The following is a 19,228-nucleotide window of genomic DNA, read 5'->3' as shown; positions in this document are numbered from 1 at the left end:
ATTCACTCATCATCCATCCATCCATCCATCCATCCATCCACTCATCCATCCATTCACCCATCACCCATCCATCCATCCATCCATCCACCCACCCACTCACCATCTACCCATCCATCCGTTCTCCCATCATCCATCCATCCATCAATTCATCCATCCATCATCCATCCATCCATCCATCCATCTACTCATCCATCCATTCACCCATCATCCATCCATCCATCCACCCACCCACTCACCATCTACCCATCCATCCGTTCTCCCATCATCCATCCATCCATCCATCCATCCATCCATCCATCCATCCAATTAGTTTAGAATAATGGGAATTCAGGGTAACTTCTCTGAAAGGTATCAGATTGGAGAGGCGGTTTACAAAGATGTCCCCTGCCACAGTAGGATGTATAAGTAGCATCTTTCCCTACCTGGTTCCAATCAGCTACAATCCTACTCAGTCAAAACCGAACCCAAGACTCTTACCCATCATGATATCTTTCATCACAGACTGCAGCACCACCTCTTCATACGTGTTTTCCACCAGGATAAAGCGGGCAAAATCCTCAAAAATCAGCTCCTGAAATCTTGAGAGGTCCTAATGAGAAGGGGAAAAAAAAATCACACCATTGAGAAGTTATCATGGACCTAAGGCCCACAATGATACACCCTGTAGGATCTGCATCCAGTTTTGGTCACCACGTTACAAAAAAAAAAAAAGGTTTGGCCTCCTGGAAAACATCTTCGGGACAACCATGACCTGGAGGACCGAGAATCTCTACAGACTCTTACCCCTTTGCAAGTGGGAGCCAACTTCTTCAGCAGGAAAGGCACCGTGACCTGCAGCAGAGCTTCTCGGAAAAATTTCTTCCGCACCGTGCTGCTGTCATAGTCGTATTTCTGAGGACAAAACGGATCAGAATCACAAATGACGGTTTTGAAGCAAGGTCACGCTCACGGGAAGCTTTGCTAATGAAAAGAGATGCCTTCCTTTCTCAAATCCGGCATGGCTGAACCCATAGTAATTTTTGGTCCCAAAGAAGACTCTTTGGGTTCTGCAGCTCTTCAAGGGGCCTCTGGTGGCTCAACAGACTAAGACAGTCTGTTATTAACACAGCTGCTTGCAATTACTGCAAGTTCAAGCCCCACCAGGCCCAAGGTTGACTCAGCCTTCCATCCTTTATAAGGTAGGTAAAATGAGGACCCAGATTGTTGGGGGCAATAAAGTTGACTTTGTATATAATATACAAAATGGATGAAGACTATTGCTTAACACAGTGTAAGCTGCCTTGAGTCTTTGGAGAAGGGCGGGATATAAATTCAAATTTAAAAAAAAGCTTTCATAAGCACTTGGATGAAAAAGCAAGGAACCGTAACAATAGGGTGAAGGACGTATGGGGAGAGGAGCAATACAACGGGTGGTCAGGAGAAGGACGTTGCCTGTTTGCCCTCAAAAACGAAAAGATTAGGCAGATGACGTTCTAATGCCTGAGCTATATCCCATGTCCTTCAAAAGCTTTGGAGGTGACCTTTCAGAAATGGCTGCCAAACTGTTATTATAAATCATTATGAGTAAAGGGACACACTATTATATACCTGGCTGATAAACTGAAATTAATTTTAATCCCCTTTAAGCCGAATCAAAATTAGCTATGGTCTCAGCACCTGATTTCCAAATGAAGATGGGGCTTTATTCAAGGTCTACTTCTTCCAGGAACCACCAACCAACCATCCCCCCCACCCATCCAACTATCCAATCAACCACCCACCCACTCATCCATCTATCCATCCATCCATCCATCCATCCATCCATCCATCCATCCATCCATCCATCCAACCAACCAACCAACCACCCACTCATCCATCCATCCATCCATCCATCCATCCATCCATCCATCCAACCAACCAACCAAACAACTAACTAACTAACCATCCATCCATCCATCCATCCATCCATCATCCATTCATCCATCCACTTACCCACCCACCCACCCACCCAATCAACCAACCAACCAACCATCTATCCATCCATCCATTCATCCACCCACCCACCCACCCACTCACCCACCCTTCATCCAACCATCCACCCACCTATCCACCCATCCACCCACCCAATGATCCTCCCACCCACCCAACCTCCATCCAATCAACCACCCACCCACCCATTCATCCAACCATCCATCCAACCAACCAACCAACCATCCATCTACCCACCAACCCACTTACCCATCCATCCATCCATCCATCCATCCATCCATCCAACAAAACAACCATCAACCTATCTATCTATCCATCCATCCATCCCAACTCAACCCAACCCAACCCAACCCAAGAGACAGGGTAGTGACCTTACCTTGAGCACCCGCTCCAGGATGCGCTGGATTGTCTTACACAGTTCATCTTTGCTCAACGACTTCCCCAGCTCCTGATGGAGAAGAGTCTCAAAAGTATAGACGGTGTCATCCATTTGCTACAAGGAAGCGATGGGAAAAAAGGAGAAGAAACAACAGTTGTGACTAGCATAGAATGGAGGGGGAGGGGTAGAAGGTGGGGGAATCATGGCACAAATGCTGCTACTTAGTTATTTACATCAGATTGTTGGGACTTAAGCATATAATGATAGGATTCGCACGATGACATTATTTTTGGTTTTCTGCAGACGTCTGTTGACTGAACCAAATATGCTTAGAACGTCAGGAATAATTACAGAGAGGGCCACCAGATCACAGATGGGAAAACCTTGTCCTTCAACAAAATAATAATCAAGAGGATGAAATAGCAATTCTATGAAAAAGGATTACAGTAAACATTGGAGCCAGAAAAGGGACACACCCATCTGCATGGAGACCCATGAAAGCATACATGGCACATGTAGAGAACCATATATTTTTTCCCCAGTCATGATAGCAATAGCAATAGCACTTAAACTTCTATGCCGCTTCACAGTGCTTTTACAGCCCTCTCTAAGCGGTTTATAGAGTCAGCCTCTTGCCCCCAACAATCTGGGTCCTCATTTTACCCACCTCGGAAGGATGGAAGGCTGAGTCAACCTTGAGCTGGTCAGGATCGAACTCCTGGCAGTGGGCAGAGTCAGCCTGCAATCCTGCATTCTAACCAGGTAAGAATACAGTAAGATCCAATGCTTACTGTAATCCTTGAGAAAACTGACTTGTGACCATTTTTCACCCTTATGTGCCTGTCCCCTGCTGTAAGCTAGAGAGGGAAATCTGAAGATGGCAGTAATTCTGACAGAATTTTTGGTAAACTTTCCTGGTCACTAGAGGGCTCCAGTTGTCTTACAAGTTGCGAAGGGCCAGCCCACCTCTGGTTAGCACTGAGAAAGAAAGAGAGAGACACAGAGAGAGAGAAGAAAGAAAGAGTAGGGAGGGAGGGAGGGAGGGAGAAAGGAAAGGAAAGGAAAGGGAAGGGAAGGAAAAGAAAGGAAAGAGTGGGAGGAGGGAGGGAGGGAAGGAGGGAGGGAGGAACGAAGGAAACAGTTACTGTAAAATTTGGAGCAGCTAACTGAATTCTTTCTCATAATTTGGACCTCTTGAAAAGATGGGCAGGCACATTCATGGATTGTAGGCTTCTATCAACGGCTTCTTGACCAAGGCATCTGTTTTTAGTTTGCCGGAGATAAGCAATGGCTTCTGAGCTGGCCATAAAATGTAGGAGCCCATTTATTGACGTGATTTTTTTTATCTTAAAGCATTCCCTTACCTGCCTCATCAGGATCTGGGCACGCTGCTTGAACACGGAAGCACTCGAGACATCAAACCTCTGCTGGAGACCTTCCAGCTTCAGCTGGTCCATCTTCTCGTAGCAGGACTGCATCTTCACGGGATGGAAAGCGAGCTGAGAAAGCTTCTCCATGTACTGGGTGGGGGAGAAAAGAAAGATTCAGAAGGTCCAACTTCTCAGCCAAGGGAGATCTTTCTTGCGAAGGGCAACACGGTCTTTTTAAAGGATTCCTCCACATCAACCCCTACATTTGAGACCTTCAAAAAAATAAAATAAAAAGAGAGGCAAGGAGAGACCTCCGAAGACAATTTTGATCAACTCTCCCTCTAACACGTTCCTGTCCAGGCTCTCAACTTTTTTTTGCCACCCAAAAGAACGACTCCATCTGCTCATTCTTGTTCCCATCAACATTGGTCTTACCTCTCCCAGCTTCTCTATCCCTCCTTCGTTGACAATATTCATGTTCATGTCAGTGACGTCCTTGAAGAAGACTTCCCGAACTTCAGTAAACCCCTGGCTGGTGGGGATCATCAGGGCTTCCAAGATGGAACTGATGTAGGGTTGGACATGATTCCGGACGCAGACCTCAGCTTTGGAGAAGACGGAGGCTGGAGGAGAAGAATAGCAGAAGGACAACTAAGACCCCCTCCATCTGTTTATTTAAGAAATCCAACAAGCCCAATCCAGATTGCCCGAGAGAAAATAAACTGTGGTGGATCTCCATCCAGTAAAATAGATATGAGGAACCTGTAGTTCTCCAGATGTTTTTGAATATCTAACCATGCTCAAGACCTTCAGGAAACCACTCCCAATGGACCTAGCCAGTTTGGGCAACGATAGGCATTTTGGGAAGGAAAGGTATTGATTTTTTCCCCCACCTCTTATTAATAACAGTAACAGACTTGGACGGGACCATGGAGGTCTTCTAGTCCAACCCCCTGCTCATGCAGGAGATCTATACCTTTCCAGACAAATGTCTGTCCAGTCTCTTCTTCTAGTCTCCAGAGATGGAGCACCTACAACTTTTGAAGGCAAAATGTTTCACTGGTTTGATTGTCCTCACTGTTAGGAATTTTCTCCTTTGTTCTTCTCTCCTTGATTAGTTTCCATCCATTGTTTCTTTTTTTTTTTTTTTTTTTTTTTTTTTATATAAAAAGTTTTTATTGGTCAAAAAAGGTTTATACAAATACATATCAGGTATGGTAAATTTTCATTTTTCTTATCCAAAATAAGAATTTTACTCAAATTTTTTAACACATACAACAGCCATATGGCAAGCAGGTGACACGAAGTAGCTAAGTTTACAAATCTTAAATACGTAATAAAGAAGGGTCAATAATAATCAGAATATCATACGAAAGAGAATAAGGAAAACCAACACAATACCAAATATCTTTGTCACTTCCTAGTTTTGGATCTCAGAACTCTGGGTTCAGCCTGACCCAATTCCAGGGCCGCAACAGCGGCAGCCGCCTCCGCCCCATGGTCTATAACCTCCCCTTCTTCAATTCCTGGGTCATCTAAATCCAGGAGGGCTTTGTGTTCCTCCACGTAGGCCGCAGCCTCCGCAATTGTACTAATTTTTTTCGTAATGCCCTCCCGGAAAATCATCAATCCCTCTGGCATCAGCCATCTGAAGCCCACTCCCTTCTGGTACAATTTGCTTGATAAAAAGTAATATTTCTTTCTCATTTCACGTACCTGTCTGGGAATCTGCCTCAGAATGGCTATCTCCTGCCCCTATAAGTCAGTGCCCCACTCCTATGTTTTCTAAGAATTTCATCTCGCCTCTTTTCACAAATTTGACATGAACCTCTCTAGGAACTGCATGCGTGCGTGCATATTGTGAATTAACTCTATAAACTCGATCCACATCCCAATTCATAAAATCAACACCTCTCCCAAGAAATTCTCCCAACAGTTTAGTCACAACATCTCTCAAGTCTTCTTGGTCCACTTCTTCCAAATTTTGAAACCTAAGGAAATAAGACATTTTATCCATCTGTAGTCCAAGCACAGCATTGCTTGTCTTCTCCTCTTTTCTGCACTGCCCGCATCTCACCCTCCAGACCTTCCACTTTCTGCTTATTTTCTGCTGAGACTTGTTGAGTATCCTTTAAATCCTTTTGGATAGTCACAATTTCTGCTCTTATTTCATCCAATTTCTTGTCCATATTAGATAACTTTTCCAGAATTCTCCATTTCTCCAGCAGTTGGTCTCTGACCTTTGCCATTTAAAAAAATTTTCAAAATCCTCAGGCAAGCACAGTATCCTTATAATTTCCTCCGGATCCACCAGGGGCACTCACAGGAGCAACGAGTCCAGAGTACAGTTAATCAACCAGGAAGTCGAAGGGAAGTGATGTCATCAAGATTCTCATAGTGAAGGCGGAAGCTGGACGCCACCATTGTTCCCCAGAGGGTGGGGGGGCCTCAAACCCTCCCTCCTAAATTTCTCCATCACCTCTTCTCCAGAGCTCCACAAAACCGTAATCTTGTTATTTTAAGTTCTCCTCTCCAAAGTGATTCGTACTCCTTCCAGTCGCAGGGGAGAAAAAACCCCCCCGCACTCCGGAATACTCCACTCACGTTTGCCGATATTCCCTTCCCTTCTTCATTCCTCAATTCTTCTCCGTTCCCTGTTCACCACCAGGCTGCTGCAATTATAAATCCAAAGCCCCGGTGTCACCGGGCACAGCGGCCCAGGCGACGACCAAAGTAATGGCCGCGGCCTGTGGCCTCCGAACCCCGCCGAGCCTAGGACGCGCCAGCATCGGTCCCCCCAGTCCTGTATATCGGCTGGGAGACCCCTGGCGAGCCGTCCGTGCGGCAGGTGTCCTTTTCGGAACACCTGGCCCCTAAGGGCCTCGGCGGCGGCCGGATTCGGACACTGGAGGCAGGAGAAGCCTTCCAGACGTCCGTTGCCACCGGACACCGGAAGTCGTCTCCATCCATTGTTTCTTATTTTTGCCTTCCGGTGCTTTAAAAAAATATCTTTACCTTCCTCATGAATGAAGGCGAATCTATGTGTCCCAAGATAATATTACAGGACTCAATCTAGGTCGGTCACCGGGACCAGAGGTTTTGTCTTCCAAAGCTTTTGGATTCATGTTGGAGCCCATCCTCAGGGAATTTCTCTCTAGCAGAGTATTGGAAGACTGCTATCATGTCTTCCCTTAGTGCAGGGGTCAGCAACCTGAGGCTCTGGAGCCGCGTGTGGCTCTTTCACCCCTCTGCTGCGGCTCCCGGTCGCTGAAAATATGAGTCACAACTGCCAAAGTCACCCACTGGCATGCAATTTACTGAGCTTTTCAACCCCCGGTAGGCCGACCATGGAGAAATCCAAGAAAAGAAAAGTTTCAGAAGAAAACAGAACGTTTAATTCAACTATATATGCTAGCTTTGTGGCCGCTCAAGAAATAGTCAGGCATGGGAAGAGTTTTGTGGCTCCGGGTATTCTCTTTTCTGTGGGAAACGGGTCCAAATGGCTCTTTGAGTGTTTAAGGTTGCAGACCCCTGCCTTAGTCCTCCTTTTCACTAGACTAAACACACTCAATTCCTGCAACTGTTCTCCATATGTTTTAGTCTCCAGTCCCCTTGTCATCTTCGTTTTTGTTTTTTTTTAAATTTGCATTGATATCCCGCCCTTCTCCGAAGACTCAGGGCGGCTTACACTATGTCAAGCAATAGTCTTCATCCATTTGTATATTATATACAAAGTCAACTTATTTGGCCCCAACAATCTGGGTCCTCATTTTACCTACCTTATAAAGGATGGAAGGCTGAGTCAACCTTGGGCCTGGTGGGGCTTGAACCTGCAGTAATTGCAAGCAGCTGCTGTTAATAACAGACTGTCTTACCAGTCTGAGCCACCAGAGGCCCTTTCGTTGCTCTTCTCCGCACTCTTTCTAGAGTCTCTGCATTTTTTTTTTAATATTTTTTTTTGGGGGTACTGGGGGTGACATAATACTAGCACCCGGAATTATCTAAGAAGGTCAACTGGGTGTAGCTATTACAATGGAAGAAAAATCCACAATTAGCGGTCAAAACTCACCGCTATAACTCACCTCGGATTTTGTTGGCCAGATGTTCTTTGGACTGGATGATCTGATCCATATCCGTTCGGATGATGCTCTTCATTTCAGGGATCTGAAGCTCGCATTTGGCCACTAAGGAATCGTAATGGGCGGTCGCCTGGTCACACACCATCCTGTACACGGCGTCTGAGATCTACCAAAAAGGGAACAATTGATGGTTGTAAGAAAAAATTAGATCGGCTAACCCAAACGGGGAACTTTATGAGTCTTCTTTTCTTTTTTTTAACAGGGAAGGAGGGAAATTTAGCAAACTACAATGAAGGATGCAACAAACAAACAAAAATGATGACTTGTTCATTGGACCCAAAAAATAAAAATAAATGAAGACCTGTTATATACTGTACATTCCATGTTTATATTTATTTTATAGAAAGGCTGTTCTGTTCTTCAACCTGGACTAAGCCACAGGTTATAAAAATATCAGGCAGGCAGGCAGGAAGAAGGAAGGAAGGAAGGAAGGAAGGAAGGAAGGAAGGAAGGAAGGAAGGAAGGAGAAGGGAGGGAAGGAGGGAGACATGAATGAGAGAAGAAAGAAAGAAAGAAAGAAAGAAAGAGAGAGAGAGAGAGAGGAAGAAAGAAAGGGATATGGGAGAAGGGCAGGAGGGCAGGAAGGAGGGATGAAAAGGAAGGAAGAGATAGCAATGAGAAAAGGAAGGAAGGAAGGAGGGAGGGAGGGAGGGAGACATGAATGAGAGAAGAAAGAAAGAAAGAAGGAAAGAAAGAAAGAGAGGGAGGAGGGAGAGAGGAAGGGGAGGAGGGATATGGGAGAAGGGAAGGAGAGAGGGATAAAAAGAAAGGAAGAGATAGCAATGAGAAAAGGAAGGAAGGAGGGAGGGAGGGAGGGAGATATGAATGAGAGAAGGAAGGAAGGAGACAGGAAGGAGAGAAGGAAAGGAGGAGGAAGGGAGGGAGGGAACGAAAGAAGGAAAAAGAGAGGAAGGAGGGAGACATGAATGAGAAGGAAGAAAGGAAGAGTTATAGAAGGAAGGAAGGAAGGAAGGAAGGAAGGAAGGAAGGAAGGAAGGAAGGAAGGAAGGAAGGAAGGAAGGAAGGAAGGAAGGATCGGTCCAGGCATGCTGGAATTGTGAGTTGTATACATCAGATCAGCTATCCTTTTTGTCTTCACTGCTTTCTAAAGTTTCAAGCCAACCCCAGTTTTCATAGAAACATTGAAATTAAGAAAAAGTTAATTTTTTTCCTCCACGAAAGCCATTTCAAAAGTCTTGTTTTTCTTGGCATTCCTGCAGGATCCACCCACCCACAGACAGACAGCCTTGGCATATAATCTAGAAATATGTACAGTATACTGTATATTATGGGAAGAAGTCCTGGGCAAGGAAATGGGGAGGTTTATATATATATATATATCAAAAAAATCAAAATAAAAAAACAGGGTTTCTTTTGTCAATGGAGAGATATTGGTGCCCTGGAAGACAAAGCTTCAATGCATTAATCGAGCAAACACCGAGAGTTGAATATTCGCTTTTGTTGGCAATTTTTACAATGGCTCACGTGGCAATATTTATCTTTTTAAGGAATACATTTATTCCCCCCCCCCCCGCAAAAAAAGCCTGACATTTTGAGACAGAATTATCTCCCTGTGAACTAAAAGCTAAATATAAATGGAGACTGGATACCCTATAGCTATAAATTGAAACCCATAGAAGCCTGTTTCTCGCTTCTTTTCGTCACCTTATCGTATTTTTCAAAGACATTTCTTGGATGATGCTTTTTAGACCTTCAAGGTTTTTCCGGTAGGGAAACGGGCTGGAAGGGTTAGGGTTTATTTTAGTTTTCTACCTGGCCGGCAGCCCAGGTATCGATCAAATAAATATATATAAAGGTGTGCCGGAGTAGGTTTTTGTTTTTGGAAAAGTGGGGGGGGGGAGAAGGAGAATTTTTATGCCGAAATGAGGTCATGCTTAAACGACACCCACACATAAACAAAATGAAAAACAGAGACTTCCTTGTTTTACCACGTCAAAAGCCTGCAGTGACATCAGTCTGCAAATATCTATCTATGTATCTGCAGTATGTATGTATGTATGTATGTATGTATGTATGTATGTATGTATGTGTCTGTCAGTATTTCTATGTATCTATGTATCTGTCTGTCTGTTGTCTGTCTCTCTCTCTCTCTCTCTCTCTATCTATCATCCCTCCATCCATCATCCATGTCTATCAATCTAGCTCTATCATCTGTCCATCCATCTACCCACCCACCCTTCTTCTATCAATCTCTATCATCTGTCCATCCGTCCGTCCATCAATCCCTCCATTTATTAATTAATATATGTCTATCATGTCTGTCCATCCATCCATCATCAGTCTATCAATTAATGTATCTCTATCATCTGTCCATCCATCCATCCATCCATCCATCATCAGTCTATCAATCAATCTATCTCTATCATCTGTCCATCCATCCATCCATGCATCCATCCTCAATCTATTTCTATCATCTGTCCATCCATCCATCCATCCATCCATCTATCCATCCATCCATCCATCCATCCATCATCAATCTATCTATTTCTATCATCTGTCCATCCATCCATCCATCCATCCATCCATCCATCCATCCATAATTATCAATTTCTATCATCTGTCCATCCATCCATCCATCCATCCATCCATCCATCCATCCATCCATCCATAATCTATCTATTTCTATCATCCATCCATCCTCAATCTATCTATCTATTTCTATCATCCATCCATCCATCCATCCATCCTCAATCTATCTATCTATTTCTATCATCTGTCCATACATCCATCCATCCATCCATCCTCAATCTATCTATCTATTTCTATCATCTGTCCATACATCCATACATCCATACATCCTCAATCTATCTATCTATTTCTATCATCTGTCCATCCATCCATTCATCCAAAAAAGTCACATTAAAAATTTAAATGACTATCAACTATGCGGGAACAAGTTTTCTACACCATGGTATTTCAAGGATGGAAGAGATTTCCTGCTACGTCAGCAAAACTACACCTTCCTCCCAGATGATTCCTGGCTTCTGGAATTCGCAGCCCTCCTGCCCAGGATGGCCCAGCCCACGACGGTGAGCTCACTTTTGCAGTCAAGAGGACTAGTCGCTTAGAAATGGAATGCAAAGAAACAAGGTTGGGTTTACTGAATGTTGAGGAAGAGACCGGAATAATAATGTATTCTTGTCTTTATTATTCCAACCTCTGGGCAAAACGATAAGTTTGTAAATTGAATAAACGGTAGCGGTAATTTATCTCGGGCATATTTCCTGCACCTGACATCACGCAAATTAATATTTAGAGCAGAGTCATTAGCCTCTGGCAAACAGCACAGGGGAAGTCCCCGTTTCCCACAATTTCTGCCACGGTTTCGTTCACTGCCAACGTGAAAATGTCAGCAAGTGGGCACAAAGAGGGAGATTTTTCCTGGGCTTTGCAAACCCCAAGCTTTGCAAAAGTGCAAATGAACTTTAGAGGGGAAAAAAAAATCCTATGGGAGGGGAGAACACCGGAGCAAAGTGTCAGGAACCAAATGTCCCCAGTCATCATTGTGGCCACATGGAAGAAGCCAAACACCGAGAGGAGTTTCTGGGTGGAGCGTTAAGAAACTTTAGGCCATAAGAACTGTTTACAATTTCCCTTTTTTTTAAAGAATCAATCCTCATTTCCATACTAGATCCAATCTCTTCTCCCTTCTCTTCATCTGTCTTCTCCTTTTCCTCTTTCTCCTTTTTCTTATCTTTTTTCTCCTTCTCTATATTCTCCTTCTCCTTATCGATCTTCTCCTCACTTTTTCCTTCCCCTTTTCCTTATCTATCTTCTCACTCTTCTCTACCTTCCCGCTTCTCCCCTTTCTACTTATCTATCTTCTCCTTCTTCTCTTTCTCCTTATCTATCTTCACCTTCTTATCAATTTTCTCCTCTATCTTCTCCTTCTCTTTTTCCTTCCTCTTTTCCTTCTCTATCTTCTCTTCCTTCTCTATCTTCTCCTTTCTCTCCTTTCTCCTCCTCATCTATCTCCTCTTCATTCTCTATCTTCTCATTCTCATCCATATCTATCTATCTATCTATCTATCTATCTATCTATCTATCTATCTATCTATCTATCTATCTCCTCTATTGCACCTTCTAGCAGTGACTTCCCCAAGGTTCTTGCAATACAAGAGGGTCCCAACCTGAATCCATGCCCGTTGTCTCTCTTGCTCTTTGCCCTTCAGCCGGGGGCCAATCGTATTCTTCAGCTCAGGCAGGAGCTCCTCCATCACCAGGTTGCTCAGGATCTAGACAATGAAAGAATCACAGCCTGTCAGTCACAACCACGTCCCCATTTGCATGCTGTTTCACGGACAACTCTCCCCTTCATTGGTTTATTATTTCATTCCCCTCATCCCAAACTTTCTCACTTAGAAGGAAGAGGAGTCAAATCTGGGGAATGAAAATGCCGAAGGCCCACAAAGCCAGGATTCTCCTCTCCTCTCCTCTCCCCACCCTACTTTCCTTCCTTCCTTCCTCCCTCCCTCCCTCCCTCCCTCCCCTCCTTCCTCCATGTCCTCCCTCCCTTTTCCCAATTCCTTCCTTTCTTCCATTCTTTCCTCCCTTCCATTCTTCCTTCCTTCCTTCCTTCCTCCTCCTTTCCCTCCTTCCTCCATGTCCTCCCTCCCTTTCCCAATTCCTTCCTTCCTTTCTTCTTTCTCTTCCTCCCTTTTCTCCTTTCTCTCCCTTCCTTTTCTCCTTCTTTCCTTCCTTCCTCCTTCCTTCCTTCCTTCCTCCACGTCCTCCCTCCCTTTTCCCCATTCCTTCCTTTCTTCTTTCTCTTCCTCCCTTTTCTCCTTTCTCTCCCTTCCTTTTCTCCTTCTTTCCTTCCTTCCTTCCCTCCTTCCTCCATGCCCTCCATCCATTTTCCCAATTCCTTCCTTTCTTCCTTTCTTCTTTCCTCCCTTCCATTCTTCCTTCCTTCCTTTCTTCCATCCTCCCTCCTTCCCTCCCTCCCTCCCTCTCCTTGCAGTGCCAAAGGAAGTTCTCCACCTCTGCTCCATCCCGACTTCCCTGGGGACGCCACTACCGCAGTTTCCCATGGAAGATTTTTGCCCATGCCTCAACCGAGCCTCGAGTGTGGGTGTGCAACACAATAAACAGGGTGGGATGAGAGAGATGGCAAGTCTCAACCCACCAGCCTCTTGCTAACAACTTCCACTCGAGTCATCCAACAGCCAAAGGCACCAAACTGCCAACCCAACTCTTGTCTACTCAACTGTTCCAACAGTACAAGGAAAATTGGCCAGCAGTTAATCGATCCAAGCTTCCGTTTTCCTAATTATTTAAACGGTATTCAAAATTGCATGCATTTAAGTCAGAGGAAGAAGGGACGCTGAGCTTGTCGATCGAAAGGTCACCAGTTCAGCGGTTCGAATCCCTAGCGCCATATAATGGGGTAAGCTCCCATGACTTGTCCCAGTTTCTGCCAAACTAGCAGTTCGAAAGCACGTAAAAAAAATGCAAGTAGAAAAATAGGGCCACCTTTGGTGGGAAGGTAACAGCGTTCCGTGCGCCTTTGGCGTTGAGTCATGCCAGCCACATGACCACGGAGACGTCTTCAGACAGCACTGGCTCTTTGGCTTTGAAACAGAGATGAGCACCGCCCCCTAGAGTCAGGAACGACTAGTACATATGTGCGAGGGGAACCTTTACCTTTACCTAAGTCAGAGGAGGGTTGCCAAGGGGGCTCCAGAAGCCAACTAGCCCACCCCAACCATCCTGAAACTCAGAGCTAAGGCTTTCCAAATCCGTAACACTCACCTGGGCTTCGTTGCCACAAAGCATGTCCCAGGTGCCGTATTGGTCTTTTGACTGGCGATACATCCGCACGGCGTCGGTGAAGGCAGGAGCCTCAACTTTGGACTCTTCTGGGATTCCTGGAAAGGAGCAAAGCAGCTAAAATTATTTAATCCCCATTTGGAGACTCCTAAGAAAAGAACTCAATGGACTGGGGACCCCATGCGGTGAACTGAGAAGACTTTGGTCCAAAGGTCACCCTCAAAAAACAAAGCCTATGATAGCCTTCTCTCCATTGACACCTGAAGAGGAGGAGGAGGAGGAAGAAGAAGAAGAAGAGGAGGAGGAGGAGGAAGAGGGCAAAGGAAGAAAAGAAGAGGAGGAGGAGGGGGGGCAAAGGAAGGAAAGAATTAGAAGAATAAAAATGAGACTTAGGAAAAAAGAAGGAGGAGAAAGGGGGAGGAGAAGGAGAAAGAAGCCAGAAGAGAAGAATGAGAAGAATAAGAATGAAAAGAAGGAAGAATGGAGGAGAAGGAGGAGGAAGAAGAAGAAGAGGAGGGGGGGCAAAGGAAGAAAAGAATTCGAAGAATAAGAATGAGACATAGGAAGAAAGGAGGAAGAGGAGGAGAAAGAAGGCAGAAGAGAAGAATGAGAAGAATAAAAATGAGAAGAAGGAAGAGAGGAGGAGGGGGAGGAGAGCAGGAGGAAAAGGGCAGAGGAAGATAAGAATTAGAATCAGAAAAAGGAAGAAGGAGAAGGAAGGAGAAAGGAGGAGGGCAGAAGAGAAGAGAAGAAGAATAAGAAGGAGAAGGAGGGAGGATGAGGAGGAAGTGGAGGAGAGGACTATAAATCTTAGCTCATTCATCCTGAATTACTTAGAATCAACTGTTAAAATGGCTGGATTTGAATTTTTATCTTCCGTGGCATCTGTTTTCTTTCTCTCTTTCTTTTTATTCAACACTCAAGAGAAATTTTACAACTGAGGGTTACCCCCTGACAAAGACAGGGCTTTTAGAGTTTGATCTTTACGTCCCTGGTTTTTGAAAAGCCTTATTCCTTCCTCATCTTGTCTCAGCTCCTCACCCTCCTCTTCCTCTTAATTTCTCCAGCGCACTGTCCATCTGTCCATCTGGTCTTTGGACCCCAACCGCATCCCGTCTTTAACCATTGGTGTCAATGGTTCAGTTGCCACACCTGCAGAGAAGGAGAAAGCCACGCTTTCGTGGCACGTACGTTCCCAAAAGAAATTCCTCTCATCTCGGGCCTTGAATCTGGCAGAAGTAAATCACGGCGGAGGGAAAGAAAAAGAAAAAGGGAAGGAAAAAAAAAAAAAAAGGAAACAGCCAAATTTCTATCCAGATTTCCGGGGGGGGGGGGAGAGGAGAGAACAAGCGAGAGAAAGTGACTAAGGAAGATGCTGGGAGAATGAATTAGAGAGGTGGCAATAATTTCTCTGCTTCAAGCTTTGCAAAATTGACTCCCCGGAAGGAAGGAAGGAAGGAAGGAAGGAAGGAAGGAAGGAAGGAAGGAAGGAAGGAAGGAAGAGGGTTCCTTGACAAGGCTTCCCCCAATGGCATTCCATTGGGATTCCTTCTTTGTGACTCAGGGGGAAAAGGGCTGGAGAAATGGAGAGGCAATGGAGAAATGAGTGGGTGGTTACTTTGGCCCAGTCTCTTCTCTTCTCTTCTCTTCTCTTCTCTTCTCTTCTCTTCTCTTCTCTTCTCTTCTCTTCTCTTCTCTTCTCTTCTCTTCTCCCCTCTCAATTCTTTCTTTCAATTTCCCTTCCTTTCTTCTCTCTTCCTCCTTCCTTCCTTCCCTTCTTTTCTCCTTCTTTTTCTTTCTCTTCCTTCCTTTTCTGCTTTATTTCCTTCCTTCCTTCCCTCACATCCCTCTTCCCTCCCCATACACCTTCCTCTTCCTCTATTTTCCTCCCTTCTCTCCTCTCCTAGCCTTGCTTCTCCTTCCTTCCTTCCTTCCTTCCTTCCTTCCTTTTTGCTTTATTTACTTCCTTTCTTTCCCTTGCTTCTTTTCTTCCTCCTTCCTTCCTTTTCTTTTCCTCCCTTTTTCCTTTATTCCTCCTTCCTCTCCTTCCCATACTTTCCTCTTCCTCTATTTTCCTCCCTTCTCCTCTCTCTCCTTCCTTCCTTCCTTCCTTCCTTCCTTTTCTTTCTTTCTCTTCCTTCCTTTCTTGCTTTATGTCCTTCCTTCCCTCCCTCCCTCTCCTCTTCCTCTTTTTTCCTCTCCTCTCCTCTCCTCTCCTCGCCTTGCTTCTCCTTCCTTCCTTCCTTCCTTCCTTCCTTTTCTTTCTTTCTCTTCCTTCCTTTCTTGCTTTATGTCCTTCCTTCCTTCCCTCTCTCCCCTCTCCTCTTCCTCTTTTTTCCTCTCCTCTCCTTGCTTCTCCTTCCTTCCTTCCTTCCTTCCTTCCTTCCTTCCTTCCTTCCTTCCTTCCTTCCTTCCTTCCTTCCTTCCTCTTTCTCCTTCCTTCCTCTTTTTGCTTTCTTTATTTCCTTCCTTCCTTCCCTCCCTCTCCCCATGTTCCTTCCTCCTAGTCAAAATAAAGCGAGCTGTTTTGGGAGCTGAAAAGTGGCTGAATCCAGCAAAGGACATTCAACACTGCAGGAGGAAGACGCAGAGCGATGCCACAAAACCCGTCAGCGGGGGAACCCAAAAGAACAAAAACCCGAGATAAATACAACAAGCAGCTCGCTTTCCAATGCTGTTATAAATACCGCAGCTGACAGCAAAGCAAGAAGGCCCAGCCCAGCCGAAGAAGGAAAAAAGGGGAAGCGTGGGAAGAGAGGCCGTGGCTGAGGCAGCCCCATAAATCCTCTTGGTTTTTAGTATCTCTGTTAATCACACCCAGCGAGAGAGTCACGAACGGACCCACAAAAGGGGGAAAGAAAACCCAGATGCTGGGAGCATCAAAACATATTTTCTCCCCCTCTTCCTTGGCTATGCAGGATGCATGGATCATATCTCCACAGAAAGAGGGGAGGGGGACCGAGACGCCAGGGGCTCAGGAAATGAAAGCCCACGTGTCTGTCTAATCTCCGACGAGACTCCGAAACGCTGTTGGTTGCTTGGGAAGTGGTGCAAACATTGTGGCGCAGGACATGCCCGCAGCACGTAGTAGAAGGAGGCACCTGGCTGGCTTCCTTCGTATTTCCTTTGCAGGAAAACCGAGCCCCTACCCAAAGGCGAATTTCCACCCAGAATCTTCCCTCTTCTGGAATTTGAGGGAGATTCTTCTGGAATCTCCTGGAAGGAACTAAGGAGAAATTTCCTGACAGTGGAAAAGCAATTAACCAGCGGAACGACCTGCCTCTAGAAGTTGTGGCGGGCTCCTATGCTGGAGGTTTTTAAGAAGCGATTGGATAGGATGGTACTCTAAGGTCTCCTACTTGAGCAGGAGGTTTAGACTAGAAGACCTCCGAGGACCCTTCCAACCCTGTCATTCCGTTATTCTTGCCATCTTTCCCAGTCTTTTTCCCAGGATTCCTCTCTTCTCATCTGGCGGCCCAAAGTAGTTGAGCTTCAAGCTCCAGTCTCTGTCCTTCCAGAGAATGAAGTCGGGGTTGATTTCCTTTAGGATCAACTGATCTCCTTGCAGTCAGAGGGACTTTTTCCTCCAACATCAAAATTTTACCTCTCCAAAATTCCAGAGGGAGGTGGACGGTGGGTGGGTGGGGGAGAGAGAACAGGGCAGCTATTGTGAACTGGGTGGACAGGTTCTGTCCAGTCTGCAAATTTCAGAGGGAGGTTCTGCTTAAGGAGCCTGCGAGGAAGAATGATGGATCGCTTTTTATTGGCGGAGCTGTTTTTAGAAGCTTTTCCTCCCGCACAGCGCATTCCAGAAGGCCTCCCCCCCCCAATGCAGGGAAACCTGCCAAGCGGAGCAGGATGGGTGGAGCTCATCGGATGCAAAATGCCACCATCTGCCAACAACCCAGCTTCACCCTGGGCAGGGCCAGGTTCCCAGCCTGCGTAGTGGAACCCTTGGGAAGGATCAACCTATTCTCCAAAGCACCTGAAAGGCGGGACACGCAAGCAGCGATGGATGGAAACAAATCCAAGAAAGAAGCAACCTGGAACTAAGGAGAAATTTCCTGACAGCGAGGAAGAATTAATCAGTGGAACGGCTGGCCTCCAGAAAAGTTGCGAATGCAACACTGGAGGTTTTCAAGAAGAGACTGGAGAGCCAATTTCCTGAAATGGCGTGGGGTCAGGGGGTTGCACTTGTTGTTGTTAGTCACAAAGTCACGTCCGACCCATCGCGATCCCATGGATCCTCCACGCCTTCCTGTCCTCTACCATCCCCCGGAGTCCATTTAAGATCAACCATTGGTCAACCATTTGTCTGGTGGTCTAGGGTTTCCTGCCTGAGCAGGGGATTAGACTTGAAGACCTCCGAGGTCCCTTCCATCTCTGTTACTCTGTGAAATGTAAGAATCCCCGACTGATGAAGCACGAGAGAAGGAAAAAGAGGAGACACACGTTAGCTGTAGAGAATGGCAAGGCACCGAATGTGTGGGAGAGTGAAAAACTAAAACTCTCTTGCATTAATTACTCTGCCTTCCTCCACAATCCAGGTTGACGGGGGCGATAAAGCAATGAGATCAACCAGACAAACCCAAGGTCATCTTTGGAGACGACAGATGGAGGAGGCATCACGTGCTAAGTGAATCGGTTCTGCAACCGTTTATAAACAGGATATGGATACAGCAAGATTCTCCCCCACACCAAGGACTGAGATTCATATTTCCTTCTGGAATTACAAAGGTACGATCCAGCCATCAATTCTAATTATACCAAAGGGAGGCTCTTTTGCAGCCGTTCCCATTTTTAGACTTCCTTCTTCAAACAGCCTGCAAATTCACCTGAGTAATTTGGGCACACTGTAGCAATAGCAATAGCATTTAGACTTATATACCGCTTCACAGTGCTTTGCAGCCCTCTCTAAGCGATTTACAGAGTCAGCCTATTGCTCCCAACAATCTGGGCCCTCATTTTGCCGACCTCAGAAGGATGGAAGGCCGAGTCAACCTTGAGCCGGTCAGGATCGAACTCCTGGCAGTGGGCAGAATTAGCCTGAAATACTGTATTCTAAACACTGGATCACCATGGGAAGGAAGGAAGGAAGGAAGGAAGGAAGGAAGGAAGGAAGGAAGGAAGGGGAGGGGAGGGAGAGAAAGAAGAAAAGGACTAGCAATAGCACTTAGATTTATATACCGCTTCACAGTACTTTTACAGCCCTCTCTAAGCAGTTTACAGAGTCAGCCTCTTGCCCCCAACAATCTGGCTCCTCATTTTACCAACCTCAGAAGGATGGGAGGCCGAGTTGACCTTGAGCCGGTCAGGATCGAACTCCTGGCAGTGAGCAGAATCAGCTGGCAATACTGCATTCTAAGCACTGCATCACCATGGAAAGAAAGGAAGGAAGGAAGGAAGGAAGGAAGGAAGGAAGGAAGGAAGGAAGGAAGGAAGGAGAAAAGGGAGGGAGAGAAAGGAGAAAAGGGAGGGAGAGAAAGAAGAAAGGAAGGAAGCAATAGCAATAGCATACTTATATACCGCTTCACACTGCTTTACAGCCCTCTATGAGTAGATTACAGAATCAGGCTATTGCC

General features: G+C 45.7%; 1 protein-coding gene across 1 annotated transcript in view; it reads right to left on the bottom strand.

Moving 5' to 3' along the window:
- Positions 1-433: 433 nt before the first annotated feature.
- NIBAN2 (niban apoptosis regulator 2) overlaps positions 434-19,228 on the bottom strand; it is a 42,864-nt gene continuing 24,069 nt past the window's right edge. Inside the window, exons 6-13 of the mRNA XM_058159723.1 lie at positions 13,629-13,744; positions 12,008-12,112; positions 7,800-7,962; positions 4,153-4,340; positions 3,712-3,867; positions 2,345-2,461; positions 784-891; positions 434-589 (exon numbers count right to left, since the gene is read on the bottom strand). Coding sequence (XP_058015706.1) covers positions 449-589; positions 784-891; positions 2,345-2,461; positions 3,712-3,867; positions 4,153-4,340; positions 7,800-7,962; positions 12,008-12,112; positions 13,629-13,744 — 1,094 coding nt within the window. The 3' untranslated portion in view covers positions 434-448. The remainder of the gene's footprint in view (positions 590-783; positions 892-2,344; positions 2,462-3,711; positions 3,868-4,152; positions 4,341-7,799; positions 7,963-12,007; positions 12,113-13,628; positions 13,745-19,228) is intronic.

This window comes from Ahaetulla prasina, chromosome 16 (genome assembly GCF_028640845.1).
Source record: "Ahaetulla prasina isolate Xishuangbanna chromosome 16, ASM2864084v1, whole genome shotgun sequence".
NCBI classification, from domain to species: domain Eukaryota; kingdom Metazoa; phylum Chordata; class Lepidosauria; order Squamata; family Colubridae; genus Ahaetulla; species Ahaetulla prasina.
The sequence above is the reverse complement of the archived record's forward strand: the minus strand, read 5'-3'. Positions and strand labels throughout refer to the sequence as shown.